Genomic DNA, 21,027 nt, shown 5'->3' with positions numbered 1-21,027 from the left:
CCCGGCCAAGATCAAACTTTTTTGCAGTAAGGAGCATTAATGTATGGAACAATTTACCAGAGAATGTGATTGCAGCCCAATCTATCAACAGTTTTAAAAACCTACTGGATCAACACTTCTCACAAATGTTTACTATCGATCATGACTGGTAGCTAATTTAAATTATGTTTGATTTTATTTTGCTAGCTATAGAATAGGATCATATACAGGCATTGCCTATGTATCCTAAATCACTAATACTAATACTAATACAATGACCTCCCGCCCGCATGGAAATCTTTATGGATGAAAAACAAGTAATCAAGTTCGCCTGGCCCGGCTTAAGCGGGAAAAAAGCTCTATAGTCTACCTAGTTTGTCAAGATAGTTATTCACCACACAAGTATAGCTATAGACTATACGATATACCAATACGTACACAGTCACAAGTGACTCTGACAACACAACATAAGTGTACCAGCTTTGAAGCGGCCTCAACTGGCCTCGTTGACACTCCGTGAGGATGCCGCCGCTTGCAACAGTAGCTAAAAGCAATGAGGACACTGAGCACACACGAGCTTATTAACAACTGAATTCAAAGTGGCTTTCACTAGACGCAGTGAAACACTATGTAGCTACAGAGATCTATCGTGGCAACACCTCGAGCAATACGGAAGCTGAGGAAGCCACCCGGTCGCCATGCAGTAACGTGACCCTTCAAAGTTTCCCGGCGTCAATTAATGCCGTCACATACAGGTCACGTGTGACTGTTCTATTAGGGTGACTGCTGTATTAGAGTATCTCGAGTCAGCACCAGGGTTCGAGCCATTATTACTGGGCAAATGTTAATTTCTCCCTTCCATCCACACGCACGTCTCTATGAAAAAACTAGCTGAAGTAATTGTTTAAAAATTGCCGTGGTTAATTAGCCTTAAAAGAGATAGCTATACCTACAAAGACCTACAGACCTACTGGGGGGAGGACTGAGGGGGATCACACAGTGAACACCCTGGACTCGGCTGAATCACGAGGTCCGGGGCACAGGAGAAGATAGGGTAGGGTATCCAGAGCTTGGCCTAGAGCCGGGCTAGAGTCATCATCCCCGAGTCGATTTATAGGGATTTCCATCTACTGGGTAAATATTAATTTAATTTAATAATTGCTTTACAGAATTGGAATTACATACAGTAGAGGCTATAGTGATTACAGAGACATACAATTCTGAAGGACTACCAGTGTCCTGCACTGGTAGCCTAGAGCACTAATTACTTAACTACAAAAACTATACATGCATACATATATAATAATTACAAATAATTATAATTGGTTGGTGCAGGAGTCTTGGAGCAGCGGGTACAAGGACACAGGTAATGAAAAGTACAGGGGGTATTATCAAAGTTAGCTAAAAAATGATTCCATAAAAATGCTTTCAACTTTGGTTTGATTACATCTGGTGAAATATAATACCTCCAACCCAAAACCAAGACCAATATTAATTAAATTTCTTTGCACCTTTGATGCAACGTTTGTCTTGTCTAAAAGATCTTCAGTACTAAAACAAATTTTAATCAAACCTATCATGACCAAAGAAGAAAGAGCAATCGAAGCATTAAGCAGTCTATCTGAGAACGGGGTGGCAATTAGCTCAGAATGGCACCGATAAGAAGCTTGTCAAGCTAAGAGGAGACAACATTTATGTCAATAAGAGCCTCTTTGGTACAATTGAAAGATCTAATAGCACAGAATCATATGTAATGACTCCAGTTACCACCAATGATTCTTAGGTTATTCTTAACTTAATGACAATAACAACTGTATACATTACTTAACTCTTTGCTCATGAATTCATCATCCACAGCCACCCATCTTCAATCTAAACCCTCCTTAGTGACTGTATGCATGTATGAGAATAAGTAAGTAAATAAGTAACATAGTGTAGTGTACAAGGCTGTTGGTGCATGTTACCTTCAGGCCTTTGGTGTGCTTACGCCATAAAGTTTTAATAAACAAATAAATAAATAAATAGACATTATTGATGACCTCAACAGTGTAAAGCAGCATAGCCAGCTCATTATGGAAGAGTAAGAGGTGTTCCTTGGATAGACAAAAGATTGGCAAGATGCTTGAACACAACAGAAGTAGCTTTCCCCATACCACCAGATGATGAAAAAACAGATGGAGTAAAGCAACCATGAACTTCACCTCCAAAATCTTTAAACTTCATGCACCTCCATTATAAAATGCTTTCCTTAATTAGCTCTCTGCACAGCTAACAGTATAACTTGGTATCCTGGCGGCAAACAAATGGCCTTCAATGAAGTAGAGTTCACTGCACAAATCTTTGAATTGGCTACAATGCACGAGGTACTGAGCTATACTGTATAAGTATTCGAAACTGAATTACACATGGTTGAATCTTTAATAATGGAGAAATACATGCGGCAGTAAAAATACATGTGGGCGCTGATGGAAAACAGAATATCATTAAATAGTGGCCCCTAATCTGTAAAGGTGATTTTTGTCACATAAGATATCTTCATTTAAAGGCAGCGGTGCATGTCACTTTCCCTATACTTAAACTGTTTGATAGGCAAGACAGTGTGCATGCAAGCTCATGATCGGTGAAGCAGAGAAGCTAGCTAGTTTAATTACATTTGTAACTATAAACTGACTATAGTATAACTATCTGACAGTATAATATGAGCCATTGGGCCCGGCAGCTAATGATGAGAAAAATTAATGTTGCTAGCTACATCATGATCAAACTTGGAATTGTTGGATCATTGTGTGTGCCCACATCCCCACCTCACAAATCAGTCTACTAGACCACCATATATTATATACACTCCCTAGTCTATGACTAGACTATAGTACTTGTGACTGCAGCATGAATAGCATACGAAGTGGTTACTATTAGTACATGACTGTACAAATACCTTCTTGCTATTTGTATGTGACTGCCTTTGCTATCCATGTGAAATAGAGGATTGCACCTTATAGCTAGCTGTATGCTAGGCAAAAAAGCCAAACAAACTAGTATAATAAGTTTAAAATGAAGTAGGGATCCAAGTGTAAAAGAAGCGAAACAAGAGATGAATGATGGTATTACAACATAACTCGGTGGGTAAATTCCTACTTTGGCATTTAAGGCAGTAATTGTTATACTATGCCAAAGTAGGGATTTTCCCACCAAACTATGCTGTAATACCATCATTATCTCTTGGTAAAAATACTAATGATTATAATAACCACAGTCAGGTCCATCATACAGCACATGGCCTTGTTTCAAAAAGTGTCTAGGTTCCATAAAGCAAAAATGTGTAAGTTACAAGGCAATTCAACTGCTGCAAAAAAATCCATAATCACACTGAGAGTCTGGTGTGAATAATTTCTTCCCACTAGAATAAATGTCTTGCCAAATAAATTAAATTGCTACATGGTGTCAAGAGCCATGGTAGTGAGAAAGGCAGTTATTAATGCGAAACACGTTCACAGCATATTTTTCAAATACCATATCAGTCCAACGATCCCTTTCCAAGGCTAAGGAATCAAAGCATTTCATTACATCTCAAGAAGAATGCTTTGTTACAACATTTTTTATCTTCTGATTGATATAGTCTCTACTTAGTATACTGTTCAGATAGTGGCAAGCTTCCCGTAAGTCCTTCAACCAATTGTTCTTTGGTTCATGCCAGTTATCATCATAGTACTGAATTACTTGCTTTAGTTTTCTCTCCTTTAATTGCTGATAAAATTTAGAATGTTTATCTTCATATCAAGTATGCACCACTTCAGTTATTAACTCTAAGATGTAACGTTTTGGGCAATATTATAATACCCACTTGCTCAGGTGTGATTTCACATATGAATGTTTAATTGTAATGTATGAGACAAGCATATCATTAGCTCAACACCAGGAATCTTCTCTGCAAATATCTCTATCTTGTATTGGGGTATTGTTGTGCTTAATGAATACATCCATCAAGTGACCAATGGTGGTCTTGTTCTTATGCAGTCATGCACCACAAGACATAAGGTTATCACTTCCCTTTATCCATTTATATCCACAACCATCATTATGTACAGTGGCATACAACTTAACTTGTACGTGGCATTGATCAGAGCCAAGTCAGGGTAGATGTACATATACTATGTTGTTCCATTCTTGAGTTTGAAAATATAAATCATTTTAATCCCTAAACACTTCCACAAATGCACCTCAGTGTATGTAAACAAACCCAATAATTTAATATCTTATGTCTGTTACTGCACACAATAATAAATAACAAAGCATGAGTGAGCATGGTTGATACAACACAGGGCAAAACCAAGTGTCATGTTAAGGATGGTGCATGGGATTAATTTCCAACCATTGTGCAGGTATATTTGAAACTGGTGAGGATCGGAGGTTTGGGTGTAAGGGTAATGCAAATGGTCAAATTAGTAGACCTGAAGGATCGTAATATTTGATGACAGTGTATGTGATAATCACAGTATGCAAACGTTTGACATTAATGGTGGCTATTTATTGCTGTTTGGCATACTTGGATCTGGTGATGGTGAGCTAAGGGTATCACTATATAATGATATACCTAGAGTATTTGTTAGCTGATCGTAAAAATAACCACATCTTAGGCTCTCAGTGTTCCAGTGTGATGGCCATATTAACCTCACAATTAGCACAGTTATTCTTAGAGCACACACATACACATAGCTACTTATGCTACAAATCAATGTACAACCAACTACAGTAGCAAAGATACTAGCTAGAGCCAGTGCTAGATCTAGTTATGTAGGTTCTGAGACTTCAGTCAAAATTCTTTTTTAAATTTTACTAGTAGTCTAGCTATGTCAGTAGATATGATTATTAATGCTGCAACCCATCCACCCATTAATGCTGCATTTGATCATTGAACATGCAATTGCAGTAGTTAATAACTACTACTGAACAATACAATTACTTTAACATTCACCTGCAGTACCATTACATTGAGTTACTCTAATAGAACAGTCAAGTGACAACTCCTTTTATATAGCTATTTCAACTAAAAGTATCTTTAGCCTAAAATGCAATCTCAGAGTTGCCAAATTGCTAAAGTTTCTGCTCCCCTGACTGTGGCCCCTCTTTAAAATCCTATAGATCCACCGCTGTAAACACAAGTACAACAAATAAATGAGTGACTGGAAAGTTTGAAGGCAAAAATATGTGACTGAATTTTGGAAAATCACCCTTATTGTCACACCTGAAACAATTGAATTTTTGAAACTACCATGGTGCTGTTATAGCAAAAAACACTTCAAATATTTCTAAAAATGTTCTTGTAATTCAAGGTAGTTATCTATGGTTCACTCTATGCTTACATGGGTAGGAATACGCTGTGTTTCATAACTAAATATTTAATGTGTTGAATGCGCCTCAGAGGGTGATTTTCCAAAATTTGGTTGTTTGGAAAATGATCCATTCCACCATTGTGAGGAAGCATGTACATTAATTTTCTTGATGGATGCAAAATAATGGTGAAATAAATCTCCGGTATTAAAACAGTGAATTTACAGAAAGAAACTGATGGATCCAGCTAACCATTAAGGCATTTCATCCACAGTGTAGTTGTATATTCGTGGCATACAGACAATGATACTTATCACCAATGATGTTAAAGGATAAACAAACTCTTTTGCAATAGTAAGATATATAAATGTGCATGCATGATACGGTTAATTAATACATCAGGTGGGGTCTACTGTGCACGCGTACCATAGTCTTGGTATATAATTTTCAATTGACGTCAAGACAATAATTATCATCTACGATTTATTTACTGCATATAGCTATATCATAATCTGTGATATATCATTCATGTATATAGCTTATGCAGCAGCACTATAAGAAATTAAAGGCTGCAATAATTATTTTAGAAGAATCCTTATAGTAAATACAAGTTCTCACATGATTATTTGTACATTTGTGAGCAGGCAACTGAATATATGTATATAACCAGCAAATTAGCTGCATTGTTGTTGATGTATATGTAAATTAGCCTGTATCCCTACTGTGACATGAAGCATCTCTATTATACAGTGATCACCAAGCTGCAATATGAAAGGTCAAATAACCTATAAAATTACCTATTCATAATACTATGTAGCTATGCTGTCTGTAAAGATCGCAGACACCTCACAAGTATTACTTCACTACACCCTGCCTTTTTAAATGTAAAGTATTTGAATTTTGACATGGAGTTAACATGAATTATAGTAGTATTATATTTGATTGTGGGTTTGGTACGTATTCTCACATGTGCTGTTAGTTGTGAACAAGTGTACATGAAGAGTGAGGTAACAGCAATCGCTTCGCTTCGAATCACTGTTTGATGCTGTAACTAAGATACCATTCCTTTCATGTAACAATGCCACTATAGCTAGTTTGACTAATTCGCTTTGATTTTAGGTGAATTTGTAACAATAAATGCTATTTGCATATTTTCATGAGTTATAAATTGATCTTGTCCTGACATAAAGTTCAGTATTTTAATCAAAACCATAGCTAAGCTAGCTATGGCTACTCCACAAGGGGAGGGGGCATTTGCCCCAAATTCCCTATCCTGGATCCGCCATTGTGATATAGCTACTTATAATGAGTAGATGCAGCAGAGCTCAAGTCTTGCTTTAATTTGATTAGAAAGTGATATCCAGGCTGAGTATTTTATTAGGGACCCGCCGATTATGCTGGCATAATAATGAGCATAATAGGTGCCTGAAAGCATTGAGCATAATGCTAGCATAATAGGCAGAAAACTTGTGTAATGTTATACATATCCAACAAAAAGATCGATATACTCTAATAGAACAGTCAGTAACTCTAATAAAATTATCAGGTAGCTGACTGTTCTATTAGAGTATATCGATCTTTTCTGTGACATGCATTTTGACAAGCAAGGATTTACAGTCTGTGCTTCAACCACTTACTGCTTTTCCATAAAGTGCAAAGTTATTAGAAAAACGTGGGAACTGAGGTAAAAATATTGACGATAATTGGTAAATATTGAGCATTAATAGACGATATGCACACTCTATTACTCGAACGAAAAATGATCAATTAAGCGTAGACGGCGCAAAACTCGACGGTACCTTAAAAGCGGAAGTCCCATACAAAAGTATGGGAAGCAAATGCGGCTCGAGCAATAACTCACCACTCGAGCTAAGGACAGGCCGTCTTGCTTGCCATACACTTCTTTGGCACGGAAAGAAGTGTATGGCAAGCGAGATGGCCTGTCCTTAGCTCGAGTGGTGAGTTATTGCTCGAGCCGCATTTGCTTCCCATACTTTTGTATGGGACTTCCGCTTTTAAGGTACCGTCGAGTTTTGCGCCGTCTACGCTTAATTGATCATTTTTCGTTCGAGTAATAGAGTGTGCACATCGTCTAATCATAATAGGTAAATTTTTGAGCGGTGCAGCATAGCATAATAGGTAAAATAATGAGCATAATCGGCGGGTCCCTATATTTTATTAAGGTATCTGAACTCTCTGTTGCCTTAATTATATGACTTGTAAGATTTGTGCCTGACATTATTACTTAATACTCCAAAAACATTTTTTTCAGTGGTGTCATACTGTGGTCATGTTCTGTGGCTTAACTGCAGAAATGCTCCCAGTACCAACAAAGCTAAGGGTGACCTCACTGACCAGTAATCAAGTAATATCTAAAAGACAACTATGTTTAGTATATCCACACAAGTGACACATGTGGTGCTAGCTAAGTCAGTTCTGTTAACATTCTAACAATAATTTATCCCAGCATGTAACAAGTTACTGCTATTAGTATTGTCAGGAGAATATGAGGTTGTACAGAAAAGCCTTTGCTCTCCTTAAGGTCACCCTCAGCACAATTTCCCCTTCGGTACATCTGAGGTAGTCGATTTTGATTGAGTTGTTGTACTTTAGTAGCTATAGCATCTGCATCAGACTTTGTGCCTATGAAAATAATATTTTTTATTAGTGGTTATGTTTTTACACTAGAACACAATTAGTGTGATTACTAATATATACAACATCCAACAAAACAGTCAACTGATATAACAGAACAGTTATATTGAATCCAGTATGCTGATGAATACATAAAATATGAAATAAGCTTCTACGTAATACAGTATGTAGTGAGAACAAAGGAAAATTATTGGGAGAAGGTGAGTATTCCCTGCAACTGAGTGACTGTTCTATTAGATGAACTTTATGAATGAATTTTATTAACAGTAAATTTTCCCATGTAGTATTTTTCTGAGCAAAGTTGTTGGATAAATAGTATGGCATAGTGCATACCTGAAAAACTGGTGAATCCCAACTTGATGGTGGTACATCCTTGTGAGGCATCAATTACAAGTGTTACAAATACTTCTCCATATGTCACATTGTCCAACAAATCAACAATAGCAACAGGTAGGGAAACACTATGTATTAAATGTGTACACATTAAATATTATTATACCATACTCACTGATTGTCCACAGTTGCTTCATTAATAGTCGGAAATGATAGCTCTAGTTGTGTATCTGACATGACCTCTGGTAAAATGTTACCACAAGCCAGTACTGTGTTGCCAGTATTGGAGTAAATGACAAATGATCGTCCAAACACTAACAAGAGAACTTTAGCATACATAATTACAATATTGGTTTGCTTACCAGTGTATGGTCCAGCCAGAGGTAAGTTAGAATCTGTCATCACAAGGGTCCTGGGGGGTGCACCTTCTGCTCTGATAGTAAACTGTCCAAACTTCCCACTTAAGTCACCAGTAGCACATCTGTAATAATATTTGAAACTAATAACTTACTATATATGGTAAAAACCAACCTGACAATGAACAATACATAATTACTCAGCCACATACACATACTATCATGTCTATATACAACCTGTTGTACGTGAACAGTTTGTGCATACATATATGCCAGGAATGCATTGAATCCTATGGACAAGGGAGCGTGTAACTCCATACACTACCACTACAATGGGTGAAATTCAACATCTTTACCACAACAGGGTTGTGCAGAATGAACTGGCACTTCATCGTATTTTGTGAAGGCAGCCAAGTTAGCTTTGATAGTTGGCCATCAAGTCAAAGGATAGTTTTACAATGGTTGAATTACGTAATTTTGTGAATACAGAAAGGCTACCCTGTAATGCCTGTGCTACTTCTACTATTTTTCTGTTGTGCCATTTGACTTTGTTTTCATGACTTTGTTTCAGTGATGCTGGTAATGTGATGTACTCAAGCATGCATCTCTGTCCTAATAAGAAATTTTTATAAAGTTACCTTTTATAACACAGAGCAGCCATGTTTGAATTTCACTCAGAGTTACATGCTGCCATTCCTTGTCATTAGGATTCGATGCACTCTTGTGTATATATATATACAGTGGACCCTTGGTTATTCGAACACCTTTGTTCTCAGGCAATAATAAAAGTGTTCAAATAAGTGAATTGTTTGGATAACTGAAGCCCATACATTTATATACAGAGTTCTGTTGAAATACTCTAATAGAACATACAACTATCCTCAAAATACTCTAATAGAACAGTCATTTCAATTTCGGGTATATTATATGCATGCACATAAGATATATATTATACAGTAACACCTTAACCCATTAGAAATCTTGTTTGAATTACTAGAAAGTACCTGGTCTCATATTTATTGCAATTGATTTAAATTATTTACATGTAACAGATACATCCCAGAAAAATTTCTCTGGGATTACCGTCCAGCTTTAGACTGGATTGCGTACTATGTATCTATGTATGTATTTAGATATTCACAAACCTTTGTTGAAAACGTGAGCCTGTGGCTTCATTACATACAGCTATCTCAACAGTATCACCAACAGAGACATCATATGGATTGTATACCCCTTGTCTGTTGGAGCATCTTCCCATGTGCACTGATACACTATGACCAGTTGTCTGAATTACAATTGAACAAAAAGTAGTGGTAAAATTAATGTGAAATATTTTTTATTGTAAATGCCAACTTAAATGCTCCTTACTATGTGTAACTCAGCCAAAATTGTAGTTAAATACAAAAGTATAGAATTACACCACAAAATACTCTAATACAGCATTCACAATTATACAAATGTCATCAAACATTTCCAGTACAATATAGTTATATTACCCAGCACTAGACATATTTATTTACTTGTAACATTCCTGTAGGTGCATACTGTAATAGACTGTTGATAACAGTGGGTCCTGGAACATGTTCATCATCTGATTCAGTAATAACTTGCCTCTATACAATAACAATTGTATGCAACTACTTGATAACAAATATAATTTTACCATATACACTCGTGAGCCACTCAGTTGTACGCTATCATTAAAATGAACTTGTGCTGTCACAATAACCACATCATCACTAGCCAATGGTAGATCAATGGTACCACAACTTGTGTTAGGAGTTGTTATAAAATTGTGTCCCAAAGCAGATGACAATGTTGACAATGGTAATATAATATCTTGTATTCTTCTATTAGCAACAAAGTCATGTTTGCCAGAAAGATTTCCAGCAGCAAATGATTCTAGTGTGGTCTCCTCATTGTCTGGTGTAAATGGCGTGAACACCATATCACTGTAACAAGTGTCATCATTCCTGATGTTCCCATCCATATTGATCTGGTAATTCCCATCAGGAAGACCAATTGGTAGGTAAATATCAGTAGGATCAAATGGAGATCTTTGTCTCAATGTGAACAGAGAATTAATTGGTGGACGATTGGCTCTGGCAGTAATGCCAGTAACCGGCAGTATTGGAGCACATGCTAAAATTTCATCTCCATTATCTGGAACATGTAATCCTATACTCCTCCCAACAATATTGTGATTATATAAATTTGCATCAGTCCAAGCAGCCATCTTTGCATTAGCAGGATTGGCACTTACAATGATGTTACCTAGTTTAGCTGATAAATCACCGACCCTGCAAGCATCAATGTTGGATGGGCTGCACTGTGGATTGTTGGATCCAGCACTGGTGGGATTAAATATGCTATTAAGGTTGTTGCACCTTCCTTGGGGGTAGTCCGCAGGGTTCTGTTATAACAAGTAGACACACTAAACACACTGGCATATCATTACTTGTACACATATTCTCTAGCTCACAACTACAATGACTGTATGTGTCATTCAATATGTTTCTACCATCATTAAGGAAGCCATATAATGACATGTGGTGCACAATCATAAATAAAGGAAGTCAGTATATCCCTATGCACCATAACTGGTTCTACATTTATTTTAGCAAAATTTCAGGGATATAGTTAGCCATTAGAGTAACATTATATACACTAAAGAATGTACGAGTCAGTGCTGTGCAATAATGGTTAGGCTTGCACCAATTATGCCAGTATAATTTTGAAGCATAATAGGTCAGCAAAAGCATCTCAAGCATAATTGGATGATTCTCAAGAGTTTTGATTACAGCAAAGCATGAACACACTACACCATTTCATATCAAGAAAATGTGCAATGCTATTATTTTTTATTGTTTCTTGGCTGATTATTCACACTTCGTGGAAATGAGATCGATATACTCTAATAGAGCAGTCACTTACTCTTAGTAAAGCAGTCAAAAAAGGCTGCTGTAATAAAATAGCCAAATCTACAGCATGATCTTGAGTTTGAAAGCATAATTTTGAGCATAATAAGCTGGATTTTTGAGCACTGCTCAAAAGCATAACAAAGCATAATTGGCTCAAGCCTAATAATGGTTCAAGGGAACTTTGTTGCAAAATTCTCAAACATACTTTAAGTGTCAATTCATATGAGGCATAGGTGTACTTGAACTGATTTGCTCTCAATTAAATTTAGTTAGCTACTATACAATGAGTAAGTTACGTTTTGTAAGAACATCATTGTAGAAATTGTTGTTGGAAAACTAAGCTTAATGATAGCTACCTACATGGTTACATATTTACTGTATAGGTGGTATGTATAGCAAACTTTAGATAAGAGACCATTGAAATGTCCAGGAATGGACCTTATCACAATAATGTCAAAGCATAAAATGGCGGCCGATAGTGTGGGAACTTTGTACAGAGGGTATTGGGAGAGATGGCAGTACGCTATTTTAATGTTTACATACTGCAGCAAGGGGCAAGGTGAGGCATACATTCTTACTTGCAAGACAAATGCATGTGGTTTTGCGTCGATACCAAAACTTAAGTCTGGTTGCATCTGGTGGGCCTATTTTGCATCACCACATCACACTAACTAGCCTTTTACCTTTATTGTCCAATAGTTCCATGTCGTGAAATCCGCAAACAAAGTTCATTGTACTATAATCTACAAGACCCAATAAATTTTGCTACTTTAATATTATTAGGTTATCACTTCCTTCTTAGTAATGTAATGTGATTACAGTTGTTGACAGACAAAATTCCTGCCCAAGAAATATAATAGTATTCCCTACTGTGACTTTATGGAGTGCCAAAGTGGACAAAAGCCCTACTATAATTATGAAGACAAAATCAAATTTTAGTCAAGGCTGTCTTCTCATTTCTATTTTACTGATGGCTATAATGCTCTCAATTTATACATACGTGTTGTCTCTCAATTTGGAGTTCTGTACATGTAATCTCCCAACTTGAAGTTTTGTATTTGTCTCTCAATTTGGTGTTTTGTTGCACATCGTCTCTCAATTTTGTACATATCATCTCTCAATTTGCAGTAACCCTGTGATATGTACACAGCTTTAAAATGATATACAACATGTATAAAACTTCACATGTGCAAATTGAGAGATTGTAGCCATTGGTAACATAGAGATGAGAAGCCATGATAATGGCATTTTGAGAGAAAAACACATGGTAATATTATTTTGTGGACATCCTTGATTTAAATTTTTTTGTCTTCATAATTGTAGTATTGGGCTTTTGTCCACTTTGGCATCTCAAAGTAACATATAACATACAATTAGTGGATAATATTTAATTTAGTGTGTTATTTCAGTTGTGGTTTTGCAGTGGGTCACATTAAATAATTATGTTAAATAACTATGATAACACCATCTGTGTAACCACAACCACATCATAGATGGGTAAAACTCTACATATAAGTGTGGTCTATATGCTTGTATTGAAGTATATGGCTTAACTTACCAACTGATTGTTATAAATTCCCCACCGGTGGTTCATGGTGTCACTATCACTGCCGTCAGTATAGTACAGGTTAGCATAAATGTAGACTCCAATGTCTGGCTCAAAAATCGACTGCCTAAAGTAAATGGCACCAGCAACGGTTGGTCCTAGAAATGTTGCAGCATAAATATCTGGTGATTCATCCCCGTCAAGGTAAATATTGCCACAGGCAAGATGTCCACCTCCCGGAGGGTGAATAATTACTGAACGTCCAACAATACTATAACGTCCCTCTAACTGGAACTCTGGATCAGTGTCAATGTACGTGAAATTTCCAGCAGAAAGATCACCAAATTTGCCAGACAGATCACCAGCTTCACATTGTAAAGGACTATCTGGGTTGCATACAGTGTTGTAGGCATCTCCAGCAGCTCCTAGTCTATTTGAAGGGTCCAGGTGTGGTCCGAGATACAACATGGGGTTACATCTAGTGGCTGGATCAGCTGTGAAGTCCACTGGAAACAGGTGCACGTGACACGAGCTGAATTCTCCAGGTTCAAACGAGGTGTCCACTTGAATGGAACCATTCTCTAACTGGGTGAACACGATCTGTCCGACAACTCCTTGCTGGTTAAATGTGACCGTGGCTCTAATTGGACCTATACAAAGAAAATTACTTGTAACACAGGAAGTGCCTAACCTGTAGTAAAGCAGATGGCTAGCTAACTAAATCAGTGCCAAATGTCATAGCTTACGCGCCTATGCAAATTTGGACACACAAAAAGTTTTACCAACCATCGTGGGCTGCCAGACCACCGATGACACACGTAGTGGACAGTAAAATTAGGTATGCTACTGCCATCCCTTGCTACTGCAGTGACGCTGAGTGGCCTCGAACTTTAAGAATGAAGAATTGTCATGTGTGATGTCATTATTTTAACGTGACGTAAGTCACCGCAAAACTTATAATCTCATGCATTGCTGCATGTATTCTTTAGCCAGATGCAGTGGACATTTTCAGACGTTAACACAAAAATATAATTTATTAAGCCATAGCCATGCATGACCGCACCAACACAGCCACAGGTCATAATGAACAAATAGCTACAATCACATGCCTCATTGGACTTTTTGCTTCACTTCTCTGCTGGTAGTATCACACATTAAGAAATTTACAACTTTGGTAACCGAAAGAAGGAATGATAGCTCCTTATAAGTTCTATAAAATGATACAGCAGTAAAATTTTAACTTTACATAACAAATACAAACACAAGCATAGCTACAGTTACACAACACAATCATCAGTTGCAACAGTGACCATTATCAGCTGCCTGGATTTTATCAGATATTCTAAATCTTCCAAAGCACAGGTAGCCGGTCCCAGCCCCGAGTATGATGGAAATGAAGAGCCATGCATTGTAAGTCATGGCTGTTAGCATCAGGAAGTAACCAACTGTAATCTGTAGCATGTAAAGGAGTGTCTGAATGATGGTCATCACCACTTCAGACCGGCATGTTGAAGGCTCTCTGTAAACACAAACAGAAATAATAGAATAGTAAACCAGTCACACATATATCTACTATATACTCATCATTGGTTATCCATCACATGCATGTGTGTACATGCAACAGTCACAACGTATTGTTATGGGTGCTGTAAGGTGATCTACTCAACACAACTATAATACAAGTGGACTCTTTGATTATGTATGTTTTGAGTAGCAATAATGTAATGTTTGGATCAGGTAGAATGCAATCAGTGTACTTCCACTACAAGTAGGGCTACATCAGTAGTAAATTATCCTATATGCATGACAAAGATTAGTGGGGCCAAAGCTTGTTTGCTGTAGCCATTCATTGCAATATTGGCTGCATGGTATATTTAGCATAATATTACACAAAATACCTTGTTTTTTCTGATTTCACTTCTACTACAGAAGTAAGTTTCTCATAGTTAACATTTAGATAAGTCTTTGCTGTGTTTAACATCTTGAATCTGTTGTGATACAGCACCTGCCGAAGTGTTTTCAGTCCCTCATACAATACTGCACAAATGTAGATTGCAGCAACAGATGCTAGCAACACTGCAACATTAACATGCGTATAATGGATCAAAGCTTGTATGCTTGTACCTCCAATTGAATTAATCTCCCATCCTTTGACGAGAACTCTGACATTATGATATCCAAAATAGAAGTGCATCTGTGTAGAGATAAATAAACACCAGAGAATGTACGTGAGTGTTATAGTGTTATATAGCACAAGTGGTAGTAATATATACAGGCATATCATCAAACTACTCTAATAAAGCAATCATTTTATTTTACTTATTCACATGTTCCACAAGACACTGTTGGTGTCATATTTACATCAGCAATCTTTATAGTCTATATAGGGTTTTCAGGTCTGGTATAACTACACTGCTAGTAGCAGGAGTACATACTATATATATAAGGTAGTAAGAGAGAGTGTCCAATTACCAATATACAAACACACTGAGTAAGACTTTTGATTAATTGAGCATGGGAAACCTTTGAACAACATAGAACAAACCAGGTGTTGATATTCTACCAGTTCTCTACCTTATACCAAGTGTGTCTACTTGGTTGGAATATTGTGAAAATGTCCGTGTATGTGTCCGTGTCTGGGCATATCTGTCTTTTCCAATTACCTGATCCTTGGAGACTCACTCCATGAGAAAATTATTGAATGTTTGGTATTCTGTCTTTAGTAAACCATGATCTCTCGCAAGTTTATATTATGAACTCTTTGCCAAGAGTTCATAACACCACTATACACAGATACTAATGTTGTTCTGTAAGTAGCCTTCGCTTCCATCACCTTTGCATAGCACATATCCATTTTATAAGCACACATGCAGGGGATTGGCTACAAGTATGTACTGTTGTACACTCTAGAAATCTAATGTAGTTATGTAATGGAGATCCACTCTAGCTTACTCTTGCAGGCCAGATATGTAAGCTCACAGATTTGCAGTACAAGTTGTATAGGTGCTTATAAAGGCCTGGCCCATGAGGCTGAGTTGGAGCATGCCAGTTGAATCTCTGTGAGTGTGTATTAGATTTCTAGAGTATGTGTACAGTATATGGTGTATGGTGCTCTGTAGCAGAGCACGAACTTATAAAAGGATAAGTGCGCATGCTATATATATATGAAGATGATGTCTGTGTCTAGAAGCAAAGACTACTGTACAGATTAGGTACGAAAAATGTGACCACTGAGTTCACCCAATAATGCGTTTCGGAAAAATATGAAAAATCATAAACTTATGCATGCTACAAAGAAAAAACTACGCAAGTTTAATTGAGCAGAGAAGCAAGACTCAAATCGATTAAAACTATGCACTATCTTAGCCACCTCTTCATGGAGAGTTTGTGTTTCATTTATGTAGCTCCCAACAGTATGCATGTCATGTGCATTTGTTTATGATACAGTAGATGTAAACAAGATTGTTGTCATTTATTCAATAAAACTGCTTTCATATGTATATGCACAAGTGACTACAGTATACCTTGGTTGATTTGTTAATCCATGATGAACATTTTAAGCCAATCCCAATTCTGTAAACTAATGCAAACGGAAGCTATGGCTGCAAATATAAGCGCCTAATATATTTTCACTATAGTTGCTGTACAAATGGATTCCTTGCTCTTCCTACAATTCCAAAACTACTCACCACAACAGGCTGAAGTGATCCATTCTTTGAACACTAGAGATAATGCTGAGAAAAGAACTATAGTACGTTCGCGCTGAGCTGAATCCTGGGTTGTTGATTAAGAAGCCATGCAAGATCAAAGGCTTTAAACATAATGTTTATGACGCATTTATTCGTAAGCCCATGTTACGGGCGCGCACTTAATTGTTGTGAATATGGCGTCCAGTGCACCGTCAGCGAGTGCGGAGCGAACCCCCCTTGGAAAGAAGTTAAACAGCCAAACGAAGTGTCTACTTATGAAACTATGGGAGTACTTTAAGCAAGAAGCGAAGAAATGTAAAATTTCTATCAACATCACGGAGAGAATCTCGAAGGCCACCGGTATTGTATGTAATGCCTTCTTTGCTGGGTTTTGGCATACATTACGCCACGCAGGGATTTCAAGGACATCTATTAGAATGGAGCACCGCAAGAAAGGTGGTTTATGTACGCCAAGAAAAAGGTACAAAATGCACTTTGCACAAGCCCGCTCAATTGTAATCGTCAGGTACAAATGTTCACGAGTCCATGTTGATGCAGACAGTTTTGACCCAGATACTGTCAGACAAGATCCATTCATTGTACGGAAGGAAGGAAATCTATCGCTCTCAAAGATTTTGGTAAGTTAAATTTTGAAACCTGGAACTTTGTCACGTACTCTGTCTTAGGCCAAACTTAAGAATGATGTTGTTTTCTCTGGGGGGTAGAACATTGCTTTAAAGAGTGTTGAGTGATATGGGATTTAAGTACAAGACAATTAATGACAAGAGGTTAGAATTGAAACTGTTTGTGCTTTAATGTCACTACACGTATATGCAGGGTATGCTATGAGCAGCCCTGCACAGTCCATCTGCGTCATAAATATTAAAGACGAACGAGGTGCAACAGAACTGAAGGAAGACCAGTTGTGTATTTGGATGAGACTTGGGTAATGAAGAACTTCTAGAGCAATTCCTCATCCAAATCAGCAGTAATAGTGAAGATGGTGATGGTGGTATTAATGAATCTTCCACTAGCAGCAATGGGACCAAGTCTTCTTCTGGGCTTACTTCATCTGATGTAAGATTGTTTGATGTTTGCAGCATTGGTGTTACAACTTGATTTTGTTCCCCAGGAGTCATCGGGTAGCTGGGATTAAACTCTGTGAAGTACATGAAAATACAGATGAAGTGTAAGTGTGTGCACTTTAATAAAAAAATACCATTGCTTTATCGTGCTAGCAGAAGTTGAACATACCATCCCTTGTATATGAAATCAGTGCAGGAGTGTTTGGAAGTCACTACAGGTACTATCAGCCCAAATTCATACAAACAGTATTATTTCATTTGTTGAAAATTTTAGAGTTTTTTGGGAATGTAACTTCAAAAACAAAATGCTGGCTGTAAAAACTGTGCACATGTGTGGTGAAGTGATGAGAAAAGTATTAAAATGACAAATTGACTAAATGGGAACAGAAGACGATAGTCAGCTGTGGTGAATGTGAAATAAAATACATGTTGTTTGGCTCACTTGCAGGAACACCAATGCTGAATAACAGATTTTGAGCTGTTATAATTTGGTTTTTTTCTCTTTTGAGGCTGAAGAAGTTTTTTTTATCTGAATATAAGCAGGCCACTTATCTTCTAAATAGTGCAACAGTGGCCCCAGCTCTTCTACTTATGCAACTCTGTTTTACACACACAAAATCTGTTTTATTTTTCTTGTAAAAGTGTATTACAGCCTCTTACATAATGGATGGTGAAATCATGCGTGTTGAGGGCGGGTGTGTGACGTCTGGCTTGGCCACAAACATGTGTCAACATGACCATCAAAGGGCCGCGCTTTAGAGGTTTCCCCATTGAAAATGTATGGCGAAACTTTACAGTGTCATAACTGGAGTGTCTTACATTCAAATGAAGCGCTTTTAATATATTTTTAGCGGATCGAGAAGCGCTACGTATCGAGCAATACAGGAGGCCCATGCGATGTAGCAATCGTAAGTTATTAATCGTTTTTGAGGGTTCAGCTCAACGCGAACATACTATAGGCAGGTTTTTGCTGAGACGATCACAAATAACATATAAATGTAAAGTATAATTTGAAAATGTCCATGACCATAGCATAAGTTGCCTATTATCAAGCGATATGTATTATCAAACTTAATACACTAAGCGAGCTACAGATGAAGCTGGCCGATAAAGGCTAACTGATGACTTACTGAGCTGTAGCAACAATACAATAGTTTCCTTCACTGGTAAAGCACTCAAGAGGCTTTAGTGCTCGGTGGCACAAATCAAACAAAATTACAACTGTTTAAACAAACTCCTATAACTTCTCACCAACACAGTGCACATACTTCCTGTTTAAACCATTCAATAGCATCTTTATTCTTCCTGAGCCCATGTTTTAAGTAAATCGAGCTAGAAGACTATAAGTTATGAGAAAACAGTAGTACCTATAACAACTGTTGTTTCAATCAAACCTGAATAGCTTGTGAACGGCACACTCCATATAATTTCTGTTGTAGATTGTTGTCTGGTAATTGGATATCTCATAGAAACCTCAAAGTGGCAGGGTAATTCCTTAGTGACTAATTCATTGGAATGTGCAAGCTGTTCAAAAATTGGTCATTGAGTGAGGTACTGCTGTTCGATAATACATAACGGTGTTTGAGAAATGGCAAACAATGAGGTTTGCGGTTTAGCCTATAACTCCCAGTGTGCTGGTATAATTTACTTACAACTTGGTACCCAAAGAGACTAAGGTTGCTCTATCATATGTTGAACCAGAAGTCTGTATGTTGTTGTGGTGAGGAAATATAAACGCTTGTTGAAATTTGTTTGATAAATGGCGACTCGCCTACCCCCAAGGATCAGCTGTTACACAAGGAGTCTAATTATAGCTTATGTACCACTGCAGTCTTGTCTAGCTGCATTATAAGTGGGCTGAAACTGACTCACAATTTTGTTCATAGCTAGGGCCGAGGTAATTTAATATGCTCATGATTCTTTGCATTATTCTGTTGCTTGCATCATGTCTTATTCCAATAAATTGAAATAGAAATGTAGAATTGACTGTTTATGTAAAATTCTATGGTTAATCATTGCATATAAACAAGATGATTGATTGCTTCACATTATTAGAGTATATATATAGGTGAATGTTCTATTAGAGTATCTCGATCTGGTGACTGAGTACTGATCGATCGTTCATTCATGAAATTTTTAATAATTCTTTCAAAATGCTAGCATAATGATTTCTGGTATTATGCTGAAAATTATTCTGGCATAGTTACTGCGCATGCACCCCTATTCATAGCTAGTCTCGTGCCCAGACCGCTTTTTTTTCTTTTTGTGTGGGGGCGGAGAAAAAAAGGGTCTGGTGGATCTCCAATACATTTTTTGTGCAGCTGGATCTACAACTTTTGGGGATCGTTGATTAGTGGTGATGAATAGCAAAGGCTTGTTAACGAAGCAACAATAGGAAATACGGCGCGCGTAGCCAAGGATGTAACCTTGCCAAGCAAACGCGTGCCGTATTCCTATTGTTGCTTCTTTAACAGGCCTTTGCTATTCATCACCACTAATCAACGATCCCCAAAAGTTGTAGATCCAGCTGCACAAAAAATGTATTGGAGATCCACCAGACCCTTTTTTCTCCGCCCCCACACAAAAAGAAAAAAAAAGCGGTCTGGGCACGAGACTAATTCATAGCATGTAAATGGCTCATGGCTATAATTATATGTAAGTAGCGCTCACAATACTGGTGATATAAATTCCAACTAACTAACTAACTGTACCGGCATTGTTTCCATGCACATAGTCCTATTCATCAACATCGTGTCTTCCATTGTACTGAGTTGACTGAGCACTTCAGTATCTCGCACAATTCATTGGCTACTTGATGTTTAATATCCGGAAATATGCAGCTGTGTCAACATACAGGTAATTGGATCAGCCGTAGTGTTGATTGCATTGTGGTAAAATGAAACCACTCAATCTGATAACTTGCATTGTTCGATGATTGTTGTATTAAAAGTGGATGATTGTAATGTGCGCATAGCCTGAGGTATAGCCACCTATCTTGCACACATTGTGAGAAACTTTATATGGCTGCCGTAATTTCTTCCTGGCTTATTAATTCTAGCTACCTTATCAGGTCTAGACTTGAATCCCATTACAATTTTCCTACATATTTTACCATAAATTTTTCCTCCTTTTATT

The 21,027-nt window shown here is 37.3% G+C and overlaps 2 protein-coding genes and 2 long non-coding RNA genes across 6 annotated transcripts; 1 reads left to right on the top strand and 3 right to left on the bottom strand.

The window, feature by feature from the left end:
• Positions 1–7,658: 7,658 nt before the first annotated feature.
• LOC136245677 (uncharacterized) lies at positions 7,659–14,045 on the bottom strand. Its single transcript, XM_066037167.1, has 9 exons — positions 13,905–14,045; positions 13,131–13,768; positions 10,315–11,064; positions 10,172–10,264; positions 9,797–9,936; positions 8,658–8,776; positions 8,471–8,609; positions 8,296–8,423; positions 7,659–7,950 (listed from the first exon to the last, which is right to left on the bottom strand). Exons 1-9 carry the CDS (start codon positions 13,969–13,971, stop codon positions 7,766–7,768), a joined length of 2,259 nt encoding a protein of 752 aa, XP_065893239.1. The 5' UTR covers positions 13,972–14,045; the 3' UTR covers positions 7,659–7,765.
• Positions 14,046–14,316: 271 nt separating this feature from the next.
• On the bottom strand, positions 14,317–20,758 carry LOC136246042 (protein SLC31A2-like). Its single transcript, XM_066037492.1, has 4 exons — positions 20,604–20,758; positions 15,243–15,312; positions 15,017–15,194; positions 14,317–14,637 (listed from the first exon to the last, which is right to left on the bottom strand). The coding sequence occupies exons 1-4, from the start codon at positions 20,652–20,654 to the stop codon at positions 14,412–14,414; spliced, it is 525 nt and encodes a 174-aa protein (XP_065893564.1). The 5' UTR covers positions 20,655–20,758; the 3' UTR covers positions 14,317–14,411.
• LOC136246043 (uncharacterized) lies at positions 16,942–18,556 on the top strand. 3 transcript variants are annotated; one of them, XR_010696221.1, is made up of 8 exons: positions 16,942–17,172; positions 17,222–17,288; positions 17,334–17,445; positions 17,494–17,595; positions 17,645–17,884; positions 17,940–17,996; positions 18,049–18,110; positions 18,167–18,556. It is a non-coding gene; the product is annotated as an uncharacterized lncRNA (long non-coding RNA). The 3 variants fall into 3 exon arrangements; XR_010696220.1 differs by having other exon boundaries at positions 16,947–17,167; XR_010696219.1 differs by having other exon boundaries at positions 16,948–17,288.
• On the bottom strand, positions 17,003–19,914 carry LOC136246044 (uncharacterized). Its single transcript, XR_010696222.1, has 2 exons — positions 19,287–19,914; positions 17,003–19,232 (listed from the first exon to the last, which is right to left on the bottom strand). It is a non-coding gene; the product is annotated as an uncharacterized lncRNA (long non-coding RNA).
• Positions 20,759–21,027: the final 269 nt, after the last annotated feature.

Source organism: Dysidea avara, chromosome 15, assembly GCF_963678975.1.
Source record: "Dysidea avara chromosome 15, odDysAvar1.4, whole genome shotgun sequence".
Lineage (NCBI taxonomy): Eukaryota > Metazoa > Porifera > Demospongiae > Dictyoceratida > Dysideidae > Dysidea > Dysidea avara.
This window is presented reverse-complemented; position numbering and strand designations above follow the sequence as displayed.